This window comes from Pithys albifrons, chromosome 5 (assembly GCF_047495875.1).
Source record: "Pithys albifrons albifrons isolate INPA30051 chromosome 5, PitAlb_v1, whole genome shotgun sequence".
Lineage (NCBI taxonomy): Eukaryota > Metazoa > Chordata > Aves > Passeriformes > Thamnophilidae > Pithys > Pithys albifrons.
The window spans coordinates 38,334,475-38,353,284 of record NC_092462.1 but is presented as its reverse complement, the minus strand read 5'-3'; the positions used below and the strand labels follow the sequence as shown (position 1 = coordinate 38,353,284).

The window sequence follows — 18,810 nt, the reverse complement described above, 5'->3', positions numbered from 1 at the left end:
AAATTTACAACAAATACTTTCCAAAGTCAATGTTGTATCAATCTCAGCAACTGCAGTAGAGAGGGCTAAGTCAGCCTTCCCAAGAACTTTTCTCCAAAGCAGTCTCTGTCCTCAGATGGAAAACTAGTCTGAATAAGCCATTATTGGTTAATACATCAAGCCACCTTTTCTAAAAGCATGCTTATGGATATTTTAAGAATAGTTTCATTTCAATCAGTTAAGAATTTGATTCCAATTTATAAACTGTTAAATATTCAATTTTATAGATTAAAATGGCATAGTGTTTTAAAATAGCCTTATTTCTTATTGAGCTTTCATTACAATTTTTTAAGTTTTATGTAGGGGTTTTTTGATGGTTATGATTTCTCATGAAGATCTATGAAGGTCACTCCTATAAATCATGTGGGACAATAAATATTTAAATATTCAAAACTAACAGAAAACAGTATTACTATTTCTGCAACTGTCTCAAAATGGAGAGACAGTCGGCTAACACCATCTATCCTTATTTTCATGAAAATTTAAACACTTGCCACGCAGTGACTTAGTACTTAAATTCTAACAGAGCTACAATTCACATTCATTACCCAAAATTTTCACTTTCCAGTAAAACTCATAGTAGATATTTTCGTAAGGCTCCACTCAAAACTGCGTTTCTTCCGCAAAGAACACAAAGACAGATACCTTATAAACAGCTTCAATAAAACGCAAGTCACTCTTTGCTGCCAGTTCCACATCACACTTTACCAAAAGCTCTGCTATGCAAGTTGAAAAAGACGTAAAACAATAGTTGATGATAGGTAAAAACGCAGCTGGATCACCCTTTACTAGCCTATAAAGAAACAAAAGTGTTTTACACAGCAGAAGATAACCAAAAGCCTTTGGATTACAAGAATTCAAACATTTAACGTGAAGGGCATTAGTATAGCCAGCATGTTATGTCCAAGTATCTCTTTCATTTTAAGGGGGTTTTGTCTAGGCATTTCTCATTCAGCAGTTTTTGCTGCTATATGTATAATGCTCAAAAAAAGGGTTTTGTGATCTTCATATAATTTAAACATTGACAGGTCCAAAGCCTAGCAGCATTTCCAGCTCAACACTCAACACCTCTATTTTTTTTTAAACCTTACAGGCTGAAACTTTCTGAAGGAAGTTTTGAAAACACTTACAAAGAAATTGTAACAGAAGAACAGCAGAAGAAAAGAGTAAAACAGTGATACACTTCAGGATTATTCCGAAGAAGAGGAAAATTGCACCTTTTTGTACTCTAGTTCACATTTACCAAATCCCAGCTTCCCACAGACATATGCTCTGCTTCCTCATCACTGGGTGCAATGCTAAGATTTATACATAGCTTGTTTACACATCTTACAATCATCACATTTTAGCACAAATTTTCACATTGTCACTTACACTGTATAATCAACATCTCTTGGATAACTTAACAAGCGAAGTCCTTGTTCTATTTTTCTTAAGCTTCCATTTAGGTCTCCTGTTGCCATTATTCCAAATATTCTTCCTTCAGATTATGAAATAAGTGTAATAAAGTACATCCCCTTTAAAAAAATTATGTACACGAAAATTACAAAATGCAACAGAATTATCCCTGAAATTCAAAGGTTTTTGCTCCCCTTTCAAGATAGTACCATTTCCCAATCATTACAATACAGCACAGAACTACAGCTCAATACCAATTAATACCAGCCATCATTTTCATTCTGAAGGGGATCAAGTAGTAATTCTCAATGTGATCAAATATCAAAGAATTTTAAAGACACCTGAAAGCATGTTAAGAATTCAGTGCTGGCTAAATCCACTAAAACAATGAAAACAAGTTTCCTGGCTACTTCAAAGGAGCAGGTGAAAACCTTTGCATTCTGTAATTTGGAATGCTGCTTATTCTTTTCTTCACCTGGCCCCAAGACACTGACCAAAAGAGCAACATCTGGCTGTGCAGACACAAGACAGGACTATCAACTCATCACAGCAATACTTGTCTATTTAGATAATCCAATAAATATACTTATTAAGGGAGAGGGCGTAACAGAACATCTAGAGCAGGCAAAATAGTTTATCGGTATGATAACCAAAAAGTCCCTCTTTAACTTCTACATTGCAACACCCAAGTTGAGAACCCATTTGTAATTTATTGTGAGCTTTGCAGAAGACTCATCTAAGCACTTGGTGCAAAGTACAAAAAGCTGTCTTCCTGCAGAATTATGCCACAAGGAAACTGAAGATTGAAAAGCAAAAAAAGGGGAAAAAAAAAGAAAACAAAAGAGAATCTGCAAAGCGTGAAACCACCAACATCCAATTATGATTTTAAATCTATCAATGGCATAAATAAGTACAGGAAGCTCCTGATTTTAGTATGTTTTACCAAACAGAACTGATCAGTAAATTGTCAAATGGAAGAAGAGGAGAATGGGGGCGGGGAATGAAAAATTGCCATGAGAGATCTAAAAGTACTGGCAATTCTGCCTGGCTGGCAGATAGCAAAATGAAACACCTGAAGCAGTATCTTCAAATATAAGTATTAATAATCATCCTTGAAAATAAATCCATATTTAGAGATAGCCTAAGAGTAATGTACCTTGCCACCGTTTGTTTACATGCAACCAATGTTAGCTCTTCTCCAATATAAAACTTAAGAGCACAGACTGGATCATAGCCCAGCTCTTAAGTCACAACTAAAATCAAATGGCTTGCATCTTAACAATCTGGACAGACTGACAGAACTTGAGAAAGCCTATTAGCAAACTCACAAAGTCAGTGTATTTTTTAATGTGAAAAAAAAACCAATAACCAACCACAAATCGAAATAACTCGTGCAAATTACCGAGTATCTTAACACTGTAAAGCGTTATCTTTGAAATGCCAAACAAAAAGGAGCTCTGATTTCTTCTAATTGTATCTAAATTCTCCTGTTGCAAGGGGGATGGGGGGGGGGGGGGGGAGGGGGAAAACTAAGGGGAAATCTCATCATTCTGTAGAGATACAAAAACGTCACCGATTTCGCTATCGTGCCAGATGCGACCGACGCACTTCGAGCACGCAGGCAGGCTACTTGCACGTGAGTGAGCTACCCAAGGAACAGCGCGAAGTGGGCCAGATGCCACGGAAACACCGGGCGGAAAAAATGTGTGTCCCAGCCAGGACACGGCAAGGCGGGCTCCGACCCCGCCAGCCCGCTGGGACGAGCTCCAGGAGCGGGCCCGGGCCCGGCTCTCCACCCGCCCTTCTTCGCCCACAGACCGACCGGGGACCGCGCTCTCGCGTTCCGGCCCGGGGCTCTCCGGCCCTGAGGAGGGGGAAAGCCCTGCGTTGGAAGCCGACCCGCAGTGCTTGGACAAAGCCCTGTCCCAGCAAAGATCCGAGCGCTCCCGCGGGCGCCGGGCCGGGTACACACCAAATCTGCCGCCGCCACCAACCGCCACTTCCGCTTCCCGCGCGCCCGCCCACGCCGTGACGCCACTTCCAGCAACAACAGTGGCCGTCAGAGCTGCGCGGCCGGGACGGGGCCGGCGGCGGCGCGGCCTCCCTGCCGAGGCTCCTTGCTGTGCCCCGTCTGTCCCCGGGGCCGCGCAGCCCCTTCCCGCCCGGCGCGGCTCTCACACGGACTTGGGCCGGGCTCGTCGCGGCGGCGGTCGGACCGAACTGGCACAGGTACGGGCCCTCGGGGGGCCGGGCGGGGGCGGCCGGGCGGCCGGCGCGGCCAATGGGGAGCGGCGGCCCTGCGGGCGGCCCAATGGGGCGCAGGGGCGGTGCCCGCCGGGCTCTCCAGGAGCGGCGCGTCCTGCCCGGCCGAGGCCCCGCGGGTCGGGCGGGCAGCGAACAACGCCGTGCGCAGCTCCTGGTGACGGGGGGCCGCTTTGAGCAGCTGTGGCCCTCAGCTCCCCGGGTCACTCTCGGCCGCTGGGGCGGCTTTGGGCTTGCGGGGCGCGCTGGGCCTCCGCCTCCTTGGCCGGAGTCGGGAGTGAAGGGCTCTCACGTTACGGGCCTCGGTGACGAATGCAACTGCGATGAACGAAGCTATCAGTTTCGATAGCATCGGAGGAAGGAACGTTCTACTGTTGGGATAATTGTGGCTGCAAAGTAGCAGCTGTAGGGCTCGGTTGCCATAAAGCGCAGAGCGTTTCGATCACGAGTGCGTGTTGCTTTTTACTTAATGAAGCCGGTACTAATGCAGTATTAATCTGGATTACTTTTACTATCCTATCATGCTTGTCAGCACTGCAATAGAATTATTACACAGTAGCAAAGTAACATGAATAAGATAAAATTAGAATTTAAATCAGGCTTTGATAGACACCAGACAGAGCTGGAGAAAATCAGCAATTTATAAACAAGATTGGTTATTTTTACTGTGGTAATTATTACAGCCAAGCTACTAACGTTTTAATTACTAAATAAAGTTGCATTATTGGAAAATTGAAAACATACTTTTGAGTGGCCCGTTGAACCTGGTGATTGAAAATGTATGTTCAAAACAACTTAAAAATAGATTTCTTCACACCATTACTTAAAGACTTTTTTATAACAATGGGTTTGCTTATCTCATGTTATGAGTGAGTTCTGAAAGCGTTCATCCTGAATTACTGCAATGTTGAAAGTAATTACATGATGGGGAAGATTATATGTGTTCTAACAAAAGGCATATAAGCTGCTGAATAGCTACATGCATATTAGAGCTTGTGGATTTCCAGTAGCTAATTCTTCAGTGTTTTAAATTGTGCTTCACTTTGTTTCTTTCCTGATATTTCTTCAGTTGGGCCTTAAATTAGCAAATATATTTTTAATCTTTTTTTTTACATTACAAAAAGGCTTTTTATACTATTTCTTCAGTGATGTCCTCTTTTTAAGTATATGATTATCTTATTCTGAAGGTTTTACGTTATGCCACTAGACAAGAAAGCTTGAAAAGATACTTATTTCTTGTTTCTAAGCACCAAAAATTCTTACTGCATTATCACTGAAGTCATTAAACTTTGTTTCAATGTCAGTCACAGGCACATCTTGTGTGCTACCCAACACTCAGGACTTTTTTGTTTCTCCTTATGTTTTATAGCCCTTCATTGACTCTAAATGAGATATTTTTATTAAATTTTAAAGGAAGTCTGAAGATTCCAATTGTTCTGAAGGTTAAGTCATCTTAACTTGTATAGGGTATAGATAATATTTGGTGATCTTTGCAGAAGCTTATTGTTGATTTAGTAACTCTTCAAGTATGGAAGTTTTTGAAAAAAATCTAGAGTTCTTTTATGGGGTTTTCAGTATTTCTTCAGTTGCCTCATGGAGACAACATTACATAGTCAGCATAACTTTGACAAAACTCATGTTTTATCTATTCAGATCAGCCCTATAATTTTATTTTCCAGTGTGTGCTGAGTCTGCCTTACAAATGTTTATTTACATCTGTCTTACAAATGTTTATTAATTTGTTTTGGATTTTATGTCCAGTAGGCTCTCAGATGGGTCAGGGACTCTGGAGAGTTGCGAGGAACCAGCAATTGCAACAGCAAGGATACAGTGGACAAGGCTACCTTACCAGAGAGCATGGTAGGAGGATAGTTGCTAACAGCGCTGCCAATACAAGCCATCGCAAACAAGCCCAAGGAGGCATTGACATCTACCACCTGTTGAAGACAAGAAAATCTAAGGAACAAGAAGGATTCATTAACCTGGAAATGCTGCCACCAGAGCTTAGTTTTACCATTCTGTCATACCTGAATGCAACTGATCTCTGTCTAGCTTCATGTGTCTGGCAGGATCTTGCTAATGATGAGCTCCTCTGGCAAGGGTAAGCATGAAAAAAACAATTAGATTTTAACTTTGTCTCAGTAAGTGCTTTTTGCCATTCTAACCTTAGCAAAGGTTTCCTGAGTTATATGAGATTTGATTTAGAGGAAGTGTATATAGTTTAAAATGCTATTCTGGATTTTTAATTACTATTGGATGTTATTGGAGATTACTGCATATACAGGTGTACTTGGTGCAAGTGTACAGTGTATTATTACACACCTCTTGGTTGAGAGATCACAGAGAAAAAAACAGGGACTTGTTTTTGCTTCTGTGTTAGCTCAGAGCACATCTCAAATGTTTGTATTGTTGCTTCTCTGTACTTCACATGAATATCTAGCTTAAGCAAGCAGACCTATCCAGCCAAACTTCCAAATGAAAAGGCTGGAAAAAATCATCCACTGTATCTGTCTTAGAGCAAATTAAGTGTATGTTTTTTGGAAGACTGTTATGGAGGGAGGAAAGAAAAGGTCAATTTTTCTCAAGTGAAATTTCAGCAGTCTGTATATAAACAAGCTTATATATAACATATGCAGAGTTTGTATGTCCAGGAAATAAATAAAGGAGCATTCTTTCAGATAAAATAGTGTAATATCAAAATGTAATTAACAATATTTTCTTTTATATTTTATAACAGTAGGAAAACCTCTTTAAATCATACTTCCTTCAGAGTACCTGGTCAGCAGAACTTGTAACTTCTTTCACAACATTTTCTTACCGCTCTATTACTGTAGTAGTTGGATTGTTGTTCAGGTTTTTTCTTTTGCTTTCATTATGCTCTACTTCTCTTCCTTCCCTCATGTATTTCCTTGCTCCTCTGCATTTGAAATAAGCAGCTTCCTTTCCTATCATGTTTTCTGAACCTAGCAATACTATGATGGAATGCAATGTCTTAGTCACGATTGTTCTGCTCTTGGGGATTGTTATATTAACAGGAAATAGGAATTCTAGTGAAGGATACCAGTAAGCTTCTAAGTTAATCAGTATGCTTTGTATTGTGCTCACTTCTTTGTATCAAACCCACCCTATAAATACTAATAAATTCCCTATACCAAAGCTTGAAGATACCAGAGCTTCTGAATTGTATGCAGAAAAAGCCCCAGCGTATTTTCCTCAAAGTTCTTTCTGGGAAGTAGCTCAATATTTTTAGTGAAATCTTCCCAAATAACACTAACATTCAAAGTATGTACTTTGGTAATGTGTCCTGATTTGAGAGATTAATAAAAAAACTCAATTTGCATACTATAGACATCTAAAATTCTTCAACATTCCATGTGTATTGGATGCGTTTAAGCTTTGGCAGGTCCTGTGGCTGCAGTTCCAAACTCAGTCCAAATAAGACCCAGGTTCCTGAACTGGAAACAAAGTCTTTGTCATGTCCTCAGTGGCTACCTACTGGGTCGTAAACATTTTGCCCAATTAGTTACAAAGCAGGTATGTTGAAGCAGAACTACCAGTTTAATAAGGAATCTAGAGTGCATAGAAAGTGAAAGTTCAAGGGAATTATAGATGATGTCATCGAAGAGACTGAGATGAGGGACAAAACCCAATGAAACAGACACGGAGTCAGAGTGGGGTAGAAGGGTAAGAAACTGACGGAGGGATGGGGCCGGATCTAGTAATTAGGACTGGCCAAGACATGAAAAAGAAGAGTTGGGTGGAAAAGGTAGGGAAAGTGGTGAGTTAATGTCATAATTTTTTGCAAATGTGTTGTCCCATTTACTTCATAACTGGGGCACAAGAAAAGAAACAATCTTTGTGATAGTACTGCAGGGGAACAACTTGTCACAGTCCTAAAAGGGCTATAGTTCTCTGCTGTGTGGATTTTGTTTTGATGCCACCTACTGGAATATCTTTCAAGTTTGCACTCAAATACTCCAAAACATCTGTAAGAAGAAAACAAAGATCATATCATTGAAGATTTTAGCAACACATATGCAAAAGGCTTGATAACTAAGTGTTACAAGCAACCTTGCTATGGTTTGGTACTTAGCTTTGCAGGGCTGATTACATTTTGCTTCCATAAAATACATGAAATTCAGAAAAGAATTTTTATAATAGACTAATTCTATTTTCATAGGTTGTGCAAATCCACTTGGGGTCACTGTTCTATATACAATAAGAATCCGCCTCTAGGATTTTCCTTTAGAAAATTATATATGCAGCTAGATGAGGGAAGTCTCACCTTTAATGCCAACCCTGATGAGGTAAGTGAACTGTTGCTGACAGTAGTAAAGAGTTAAAATCATTGTGATTGTTGTTTTATAGTTATAGCCATGTAAAAACCAAGTTTTAATAGCTGTTTGCTGTACTGTAGGGATGGTAAGCCACAGCCCTGTTCTGGTCTTTTTTTGAATATCATACCTGTGCACATCATTTACATGACTTGCCTCTTGAGTGCTCTGTACACCAGTCTGACTTACGGATGCCAGAAATTGGTAACTACGTATTGACCTTAGGAATGAAGCAGCTAATCCTTACTGGAGAGACAGTGATGAATTTTAAAAGGATAATATGCTTACATAAATCAAAAAGCTAAAATGCTTCTGCAGGGTATGACTTTTGTTCCACTTCAGTCAAAGTACGATGAGGTATGAAGTCTGACTACTTGTCTGAAAATTGTGTTTTCTTGTAAGGGATTTTCACCTAATTTCCACTATCGAGAAGCAGATCTTGAAATATGATGAAAAAGATACACTGCTGAACTATCCTGAAGTTCAGTTTGATTCGATTTCTGTGGATGTCTGTTGTGCATAATCTTTCTTTATAGTATAGAAAAATATAAATTTATCTTCAAAAAATACCCTACGTCAAATTGAAAGGTTTGCATTTATTAATTCATTTAACTTACTAGAAAAGTCAGTTACTTCTTTTGGTCTGTCACCTTTCAAAGAAGAAAAGAGTTTAAGGGTAGACAGGTTTTGCCTGGGGTATATGCAATTAATGCCTAAGTGGGAGTCTTTTGTCTATAAAACCAGATTCCTGCTTAATATTTCCTAGGAAAAGAGGATACACAATGCAATACTGAAGAAAAGTAGATTTAACTTCCTGCCTATAGTTGTACATACACAAGGAAGTGAAAATTGAATAAATTCAAAGGAGGAGAAGGATTAAGAGATAGGAAAATATACTTCCAGAAGCAAATTGCTGATATGATAGAGAAAACATGAGCATGTGACCACGGAGTGAAATAAATAAAGTAGTTGTATAAATCATTACAATAAATGATTTTGTTTAAACTCTTGCTTTATCTAATATTCTGCTTGATCGAGAGACCACTACTTTTACCAGTCAAAAATCAGAGTATTTTGTAGTTTCACTGGTAGAACTCTGCCTTGAACTCTGATACACAGTGTTGAGACATCAGCGCCTTGCCACTTGAGTGATTCCTATCAATTTTCAGCAAAATTTTCTCAAATTAGTAATAAATGTAAAGGTTTTCAAATTAAATGCAATGTTTAGGTAACTTAAACGTTTTGAATAATATATCAAGTTTAATTGGTAGCAACTTTGTCCATCCAAATTTTGCTTTGTATTTCAGTTTAACATAATTTTTCACTTAACTATGTTATTTTATAACATGCTGTTATATTTCAACCTTATTTAAAGTAATCTTGGTATGTTTAAAGCATTTGGAGCCTTCAGAAAAGGCATTTAATAAAAGATTCATTATTTTTAAGGGAAGTTAAGATCTGCAGATTAGAGCTAACTTAGTATACTTAAATTAGGTATTTATTATGCTACTCTTCCTCCTTCTGGGTTCATTATGGTTATATTGTACAGTAGTAGCAGTACAAACAGTCTGCTTCAATGAGAGACAAGAACCTCAGGGTATCTCCTAAGGGCTCTGTTCCTCTCTCCCTGTGGAGCACCATAGCCTGGTAGGAATCATTCAGGGCCTGAGTTTCAGGACAATTCACAAATACTACGACTTTTATTGTTTACAACTGTGATATTGGCAGAATTATTATTATAAGGACACTGTGACTGGACTATATGATATGACATTCCACTATTACAAATTGTGTCTCCGAATTTCCTGCCAAACTCTGCTTTCATTTGATAACAGACCTGATCAAATTACTATAAAAATAGGAATACTTACAGCCACAGGAGCAAGATTCTCCAAAGGACACCACCCATGTCATGAAAATGGGTAACCAGGCTCCACAGCAACAGCTCCAGAGCTAGCGGTGGCTCACGGGGTAGGGAAGAGCATCTACACACTTTGTGGTAGGATTCTCTGGTTAGCCATTGTTGTGTGCATGGTGTTGTGATATCTGCTGTAATTTAATGTGTTGATTGTGTGCATGAGCTTGCATAATTTGTAGCAGGTGCTCACATTCTGCTGAAAGGATGTGCCTAATCACATTGCACATAATCTGAAAAAAAACCCCTCCAGTGCATGTTTGGGTTTGGGGTTTTTTTGGTTGGTTGGTTGGTTTTGTTGGGTTTTTTCATATGGTGCCACCATTGGAGACAGGATTTTGGAAACCTGAGGTTTGGGGGTTTTTTTGAGAGAGAGGGTGATTTAGTGTTAGTATTAACACTTGAATAACAATATTAACATTGAACCTGCATACGTGGCCTCTACTGTATTTGTATTTTAAAGAGTGTATGGTGTATGTGAACTGTTTCTCATGCACTGCTCATGTCATTTCATGTGCCTATGACTCAGAATTTCTAAGCAACCAGAAGTTATTTACTCCTGTTTTGTTTCCAGTTTCTAACTCCCTACAAAAAATATGTTGTCAAGTTTAATACAAGGAGCTATGCTATGTAGTTAAATTGAAAGTGAAGGTACAAAAGAGAATCTTTTGTTCGGGAAAGATCTATTTTTTGCTTCATCCTTAGTGATAATGATTCTGATTTATTTAATAGCCTTTATTTTTATGGATCTTTTGGAATCTGTTCAGTACCAAAACTGTCAGTCTTTACTGAGGTTGGGATTTCCTTTATGTAAAGTATAGTAAGACAGTGCTTACGCTAAGCAGCTGATTGTCTCCTCCACTTCCAACTGCCCTTAGTTTTTGTCAGGGATGTCAGTTTTTTCTGACCTTTTCCTGATTTTTAAGGTTTGCCACTTGTATAAAGCTACCTTCCCTATCTATAACTTTTTGTTATGAATAGAGTGTAGATGATGGAATGTTTACTATACTGTATATTTCTAAGCAAATTTTTTTGAAATACATTCTATTTCATAATGATTTACTAAGCCAGACAATTTTTAGATGCATTGATTTATCTGTCTGAAGAATATTAGAAGTATGTGTATGTTGTAGAGAGAAGTTTTTTTGTGTGATTTATCAAAAAAGTTGGGAAGGAACATACATCTGAAACCTTTTGAAAACATTACATTAAAGTCAGAGAGGTTTAATCTTGTAAATTATTAATTATGGATCCTGTGAAACATGGAAAATATTTCTGTGTTCTACTTGAAATTTCTGCCATCATAAGTTTGTATCACTGAGACTGTATTGTGAAAACATAGAGAGAGACACTGTTTGAAATGTATGTTATATATTATGTCCATGTTTGTCACCAAATTACTTCATTCTTAACTTAGTAACAGTAAAAATTTCTATTAGAAAATATCTCCCCAGTACTGTGCATTTTTTTTCCAGAAGATGCACTATGAAATAATATATTAAGATACTGCATTTCCGTAGAAAAATGGGAACAGTAATACCATACATGTCTAGTTATTATTTACTAATAATGTTACCTAGAATCCCCAATTAGGAATTGAGACCCTCCTATGCTAGATGCTCTATATAAGGAATAAAATGACAGTCACTGCACCCAAGGAATTTTTCAAAATGAGCTAGTATTTAAACTTAAATTACTGTGTTTTCTCAGCTTTTATTTAAAAATGTTTTAATTTGATTGGTGATCAAAGTCACCTTTTTTAATACAGTACAAACTAGAAAGAAATAAGCACTTTATGTTGCTACTGTAATTCTACCAAAACATAATAGCATATAACTTGCAGAACTATAAATCACCTAAAAATGCTACTAGTGTTTTCCTTAGTCACCTTTTAAAACTAATTAAGGTAAACAAATACAGCATGTGTAAAACTGTTTATGTGAAATTTGAAATATTAAGTGAAATTTGTCTTTATTAACAAATGTATTTGTCATATATTTTCCTGCACTACCTTTAAATAGGCATTAGGTAAAAAGCTTTGTTGTTTCCCAACTCTGACTTTGCAAATAGTAACATTTGAATATGAAAAATTGGATTTACATGTGTAGAAAAACATTGATTCCAAAATTTCTGGGCCATCAACTTAGTATATGTGTGGTTTGTTTTGTATGCATATGTAAGCAGAGGTATCAAAAGCAACTAAAAACGTTTTAATGTTGACTGCTGTACTAAAGTGTTCTGAAAGTACTATGAAAGTATTCTTGGCAGGGGACAAAATCAATGCAGAAATGAAACCAATCCTGAAAAAGTTTTCCATTTTAGATATCCTGTATGGATATAAACAAATGCAAAGGTTCTTGGAAACAGGCAGAAAGCAAGCAAGGAGTGTCAGTGCTGCAATAGAATAAGTTGGTTAAAATAAGCATTATGTGCCTGGAAAAAACGGAGCAACTGTAAAAAATAACATCTTGAAATACAACAAAGGGTTTTTGTTGTTACTATCAGTCTATAATTATGACTGTTGTTTGCGCGTGGAATTTAAATCAACACTTTCAGACATTAATACTTTATTCAGAGCTGTCTGAAGTCCAGTGATAATACTCTTGCCACAGAGGCAAGGTATCTTTAAGGCATCTTTCCCAACTCTGTAATGCTAAGAGCATTACAATGCTCTGAATCAGAATTAAAAGAATATACGGCATGTGCTCAGCCCGCAGTGTCTCCTAAATGCCTCTTCAGACCTGGCACTTAGTGGCACAGATCTGCTTACCTCACTGCGGTCAAATGTTTCCTAAGAGAATCACCCACTGACTGATAAATAATCTTAGCATAGGTTTTAATAGTGTATAGAACTACTTATTTCAGCTAGTATATATGCCACAAGTGACCATCTTAGCTACCAAAATCAATATTTCAAGCATGGGTTCTGAAACAGTTTCAAGGCAGTATTTACAGTGCTACAAAAAGCAGATTCCATGATGTGCTGTAAACCTTGTAAATGAATTTCACTTGCTGTGAGACAAAAGTTAGGAACTTAAAAGGGATATCAGGTTTCTACTGTTGCAAAGTATTTTTGATAGCTTAAAATGAAATAAAAAGCAACTAAAAATGATAGCATGTGGTGAAGTACCTTTTATTTATGCCATGTTTATTTGTGAAGGAGTTGAGGAAAATGATTGAGACTGCATTCACAGAGAAAGATACTATCAAGCATTATATGTGGTGGGGAAAAAGAGAAGGAATTAGAGACATGGAATAAAACTGCTTTGCAAAGACTTGGTAGCCTGTCAGGTGAAGATCCTAGATTGAGTTGCAATATAGTGCATGCAAAAGAAATTACAGCATTTACAGTCACAGAGGAAACAACCCATTGTCTATCTTAAAGAAGGCATTATTTTCATCCTTCCTTATCTATGATATGCCAGGTATTTTCTGGATGTGTTGCAGAAGTGTTTGTTCATTGTAGCAGGAATGCTACTCAGACTTCCTCGCCAGACTTCAATTTGTACTGCCTTAAGCAAATGCATAAATCTCATTAAGTCAGGATATATGTAAAGGAGATGTTCTGCTGCTCATCTTACATAAATTGCCAAAGTCCTTGAGGTATTAAACACATTTGTTATTATTTTAATCTCCCTCTTTTCGTTTCTTATTTAGCTGTAATTCAAGACAGTATTTAACATTATGTTGTCCATCCATTGGGCAGTTAAATGCCACCCTGGCATCCAATCCCGTCAGATCTTGGAAGCTCAGCAGGGTCAGGCCTGGTTAGTACTTGGATAGGAGACCTCCTGGCAATACCGAAGGCTGTAGGTTCTAGTCCTGAGGACTTCACTGTTACGGTCCAAGCTCGCTCGGCTGTGGCAGATGAGCCTTAGGAGTAAAGGGTGGGGTCAGTTCTGTGCACGCTGTGCCTCACCTAAAAAATCCACTAGATCTGCAAGCTCAAAGGACACACCCATGTGGGCAGAGCCCTTCCCAAATCTTTGTTCACAAAGCTTAGCCATGATGATGATGATGTCCATCCATATTATGAACAAACTTAAATATCATCTAATTTGGACTGCAACTTGAACTTGCATTGCTATACATGTTTCCTTGTGGTCCTAAACACAAATTCTTCTTCAAACTGGGGCCTAACCTTGCTAGGTTTATTTTTATATATTTTTAGAAACTATTATTTTAACAAAATAAATGTATGCTGATTAAATGCTGTTTCCTATAAATATATAAGCAAAAATTATGAACTGGTAAAACCAGCTAGTTAATATTACAAGTGTTTCTTGGCTTTTCACTTCTGTTCTTAAGAATATTTTCTGATAACTTTTTTTTTGATTGATGTAACTGAGGCTTTCCTCTACTAATTCACTACATAAAATGCTCCAAACCTGCACTCAGTCCTTTATTTCTTTTTCACACAAAATTGAAGATCATTAGGAAGTTTATTTTATACACCAAATGACAGGTTGCCCCTACATCTTTATAAATGTAATGTAAACTAAAAGGACAAACTTGCAAAATATTTTGAAGCCTGATAGGAGGAGATTTATGAAAAAATATTTCAGAAGTATTTTGAAGGTACATTACTCTATGCAGAAATGCTCTGTCTTACTCCTTTTACATTTAAATATTATGCTATAGTCAAGATATATTGTACTGAAATATTGTAACACTTCTTTGTAACAAATGCTCAGAACCACTTCCAGCCCCTACCAAATTGAATTGGAATAAGTTGGTTAGTTATTCTCGAGTTTAGATTTTTGTCATTGGAAAACATGAACATTTCTTAAATGCATTGGTTGGGGTTTGATTTCTGAGATCATAAGAAAATAGTTTTGTGCTTTGGGATATTTCACTGACCAGAAAGATTCCAGAAATATTTTAAAATTAAATTTGGCGCATTTATTCCATAAGAAATGTGTGCTTATGAAAGTGTAAAATTCTGGAAATCATAATATGAATATAAAATATACACAATGTTGTATTTTAAACTATTTTTGTTAGGCATAGTGTTCTTACTTATGTCAATGCATATTTACATATGTTGATATTTACCTATGCTTCGAAATCCACGTGCCTGTGTTTATTTGCATTATTGCCCATTTAAATAAATGCATTTAATGCATCTATTTGAATGTGATACATCGTATACGTGTGAGAACATTACTGTTTTAATGGAAGATATTAGAGACTAAACACATGGCTAAGATCTTCTTACTTACAGAAGCTATAAAATTAACAGTTACGGTCCGCGCAGCATTTTAAATTCTGTTGCAAACAATGAAAACCAGAATATTCATCTGCACTGTAAAGAACCATCATACTCATTATGGGGCTCATAATTTAAAATTTTCCTACTATGACTGTGTGCGAAATCTCAACCATAACAATAAATTGTTCCTTTGCATTTGCATTATAATTTTAGAGTGTATTGTGCATGTTGAAATGTGTTTTAGAAGAGGAGGATTCATTCTGAAAAACAAACCAACTGATTAGTAGGATGATGTTCCTACATTGTGAAGTATAATACTTGTGCCCAGGTACATTATGAACATTAAACAAATTTATGTGTACATGTATTTTATCTCAGGGAGTCAACTACTTTATGTCCAAAGGCATACTAGATGATTCACCAAAAGAAATAGCTAAGTTTATCTTTTGCACAAGAACACTAAATTGGAAGAAGCTGAGAATCTACCTTGATGAAAGGTAATTTGAATTTCTCTTACAACATTTTCTATGAATTTTCAATGTACACCATTCAACAGTATTTTGCTTTATAGTGATGCAATTATATAGATGTGAAAAGGCAAGAAAATACAACTAAATAATGATGTGCTAAATCTGAATGGTTTTTCAGTTCAAATATTTATGTGATTATAACAATTTATAAGAACCGCGAAAATACCACCTATAACCAATAAATCTCAAATCCTGGGACTTTCCTGCATTTTTGCAGTTCTGGGCATAAATTCTTTTGAAGTTATGGTGAGCATTTAAACTGCACAGGATAGTCTTTGTGCTGTTTAACATTCAGATTTTATAGATACTTTGCTGCTTTTTTTGACTTGAGGGTTTTTTCCCCTGTCTAGTATGGGTATTAGTCAGAAAAAGTAGTAATCACTGTACCAAGGGATGGTAGAGTTTTTTAACTAATGTTGAATCATCTAACCATTATTTGGTTATCTGATATTTGTCAATTGGAAATCCCACTTACCTCATAAGATGCAATGGGGCATCCTCTTGGAGGCATCATAAGCTGCAGGTAGGGAGGAAATAGTCTCTGTGCTGCGTGCTCTTCTACTCTACACTGTTTTCTTGGGGTAGGGCAGTATGAGGAAAGAGGAGCACCAGCACCTTCAAGAGAAGTTGAAAGAGAAGGAGAATAGTAATGGCACCTAAATAGGAAGAGCAGAAGGACAGCAGCAGTTCTAGCGGGAATCTTTTCCTGCTTCTCATCCTCTTCAGCCTGTTCTATTAAAGGAATAAAAGGAATCATTCTGTAGTGTTACCGCCACTTACAGTCCTGTGCTGTAAAACTTCAGATTATCAATTTTTTTAGTCAATAGGAAAAAATACCAAACCATTTAACGGATGAGATTGCAAGGTAGTGTTAACAACCGCTACCACTGTTCATCTTCCCTTCATACACAGAGTGTAATCAGGTACTAAAACTAAAAACTAGTTTTCTAATGTTGAAACTCTCATCTTAGTACTGAAAGGTAAAAATTAGGTTAAACATAGTAGAATATTCTTTGGTTCCCTTCAAATTTGCTTCCAAATTTTCTTCAGATGTTTTTTGCCCATCCATAGGCTGGTCTGAATCCTTTAGATGTTTCTGTGTTCAGTGGAAAACACTTGAGAGCATCACACCTTGATGGACTTAATGTGAGCAAATTTTGTGTAGCTGAAGCCTGGTTTTAACAAGACACTCCTGTAGCACCTTCTACTTAGGCATCAAAATGTGTGATACATGATTTTTTTCCCTTTACTGTCTTTTTTTTAGTGGCTTTGTCACAATTCAGAGGAAGCAAAGTCTCTATGTAGACTGAATAAATATATATATAAAGAAACTTTGAATTCTGATTAATGTATATTTTTATAGTATTTCACTACTATAGAAGTGAAGAACATGTTTGTATTACGTTTGTAAAGATCATACTACTCTAAAGCTTTCAGTTTTATTATTAAAATGTACATTTTAATATTTAAGCAGTTAAAATAAACTTCTCTAATAATGTGGGGTTTCATCCTCCCAGGCGAGATGTTTTGGATGACCTTGTGACGCTGCACAACTTCAGAAATCAGTTCTTGCCAAATGCACTGAGAGAGTTCTTCAGACACATTCATGCTCCTGAGGAGCGTGGGGAGTACCTTGAAACTCTCATAACAAAGTTCTCGCACAGATTCTGTGCTTGTAATCCCGATTTGATGAGAGAACTTGGCCTTAGCCCTGGTAAGCTAAAATGCGCTTTGATTCTGTGGATGAGTCTTTATATTTTTGGATAATGCTGCTTTGTCTGATAGCTTTAAAATGAGCACCTAAACAAGTATTTCTCAAAGTACAAACATGGTTGAGTGTAGAGTCACATTTCTACTTGGGTTTAAAAAAAAAAAACAAAAACAAAACCTTAGAGATTCTTTTTTTCAGCTGATCAGTAGAGTTTATTTCCATGTTGTCTTTTCTTCACTTTTGTCTATGCTTGAGTTTTTTACTATCTGAATTTTTTCTTGCAGAGTCTTACACACTTAACATTTTGCCTTTTAGACTCACAGAAATGAAAGGGAATTTTTTGGGCCACATAAAGCTAAAAAGCATTTCTAACTGGCTTGGGGGAGGCAATTTTCAGCAGTGGAACTGCTTATGTATTTAAAAGCTAAGCTTTTGTAGGGTGTTGGTTTTAGTTTACAAAAGCTTCAAGAATCTCTTTAAATGAACATGCATAAAGCCCTTAGTGACTTTTGGATTATGTAACAGTGTTAAGTGATTTGTAAATTCTCATTTAGCAGAGTGCTGAAACTATGATTTAGAAAGTTGCTGTATTAAATCTTATTTCACTGGGATATCCTTTTGAATTGTTTTGTATATATACTTATGAATATGTGAATAAAATTATGAGCCCAATTGATGAAGACTGTAGGGTTCTTGAAGAGGGAACAATATTTTTAATGATCACAATTTCATTTTTAAACTTTTTTTTATTTATTTTCTCTTCTCTAGATGCAGTTTATGTACTGTGTTACTCTTTGATTCTACTTTCAATTGATCTAACAAGCCCTCATGTGAAGAACAAAATGTCAAAGAGGGAATTCATCCGAAATACAAGACGAGCTGCACAGAATATTAGTGAAGATTTTGTAGGGCACCTATATGACAACATCTACCTTATTGGCCATGTGGCTGCCTAAAAGCACAATTTGCTAGCACTTAAAATTTGTAATTTTCAAAAATTACATCAATTCAAGACATTAATTATTTTGTAGAGATGGGGGTTATTTTAGTGCTGGTCATTCTAACCTCTGTATGCAATCAAGGTCTGTGTGTGTAAGTGTGTGTATGTGTAAACTACCTTTACTATCTTATTTGCTGTGGGAATGAAAGGACTTGGTTTTCATCATTTTTCTTTGTTTTGCACAAACAATGCCATTAGTCTGACACGGCCATTTACGAATGTTAAAACTGACATTACAGTCTAAGCTGACAAAGTGGTGAATTTGTGCATTAGATGTGCTTGGAACTTTAATAAGTTCATTCTTTTTAGAATACCATGTAATGTGTATATATTTAACTAAAGAGATTTATAATCGTAATTATTTTGTTGTAAAATATTTTAACTAAAATGTCTCCTTTTATCTCCTAAA

General features: G+C 36.9%; 2 protein-coding genes across 8 annotated transcripts in view; one reads left to right on the top strand and one right to left on the bottom strand.

Annotated features, from left to right (window-relative positions):
* CEP44 (centrosomal protein 44) overlaps positions 1-3,657 on the bottom strand; it is a 23,275-nt gene extending 19,618 nt beyond the window's left edge. Inside the window, exons 1-3 of one of the 4 annotated variants that reach the window (XM_071556253.1) lie at positions 3,410-3,657; positions 1,414-1,556; positions 685-832 (exon numbers count right to left, since the gene is read on the bottom strand). In XM_071556253.1, the coding sequence (XP_071412354.1) occupies positions 685-832; positions 1,414-1,502 (237 nt within the window). In that variant the 5' untranslated portion in view covers positions 1,503-1,556; positions 3,410-3,657. The other 3 variants (XM_071556252.1, XM_071556250.1, XM_071556251.1) reach the window with 3 other exon arrangements.
* On the top strand, positions 3,453-18,810 carry FBXO8 (F-box protein 8). Of its 4 annotated transcripts, none has more exons than XM_071556255.1 (6): positions 3,453-3,666; positions 5,464-5,800; positions 7,880-8,006; positions 15,539-15,657; positions 17,208-17,404; positions 18,170-18,810. In XM_071556255.1, exons 2-6 carry the CDS (start codon positions 5,472-5,474, stop codon positions 18,355-18,357), a joined length of 960 nt encoding a protein of 319 aa, XP_071412356.1. In that variant the 5' UTR covers positions 3,453-3,666; positions 5,464-5,471; the 3' UTR covers positions 18,358-18,810. The 4 variants fall into 4 exon arrangements, with proteins under 4 accessions (XP_071412356.1, XP_071412355.1, XP_071412357.1 ...); XM_071556254.1 differs by having other exon boundaries at positions 5,461-5,800; XM_071556256.1 differs by lacking the exon at positions 3,453-3,666 and adding an exon at positions 3,778-4,147.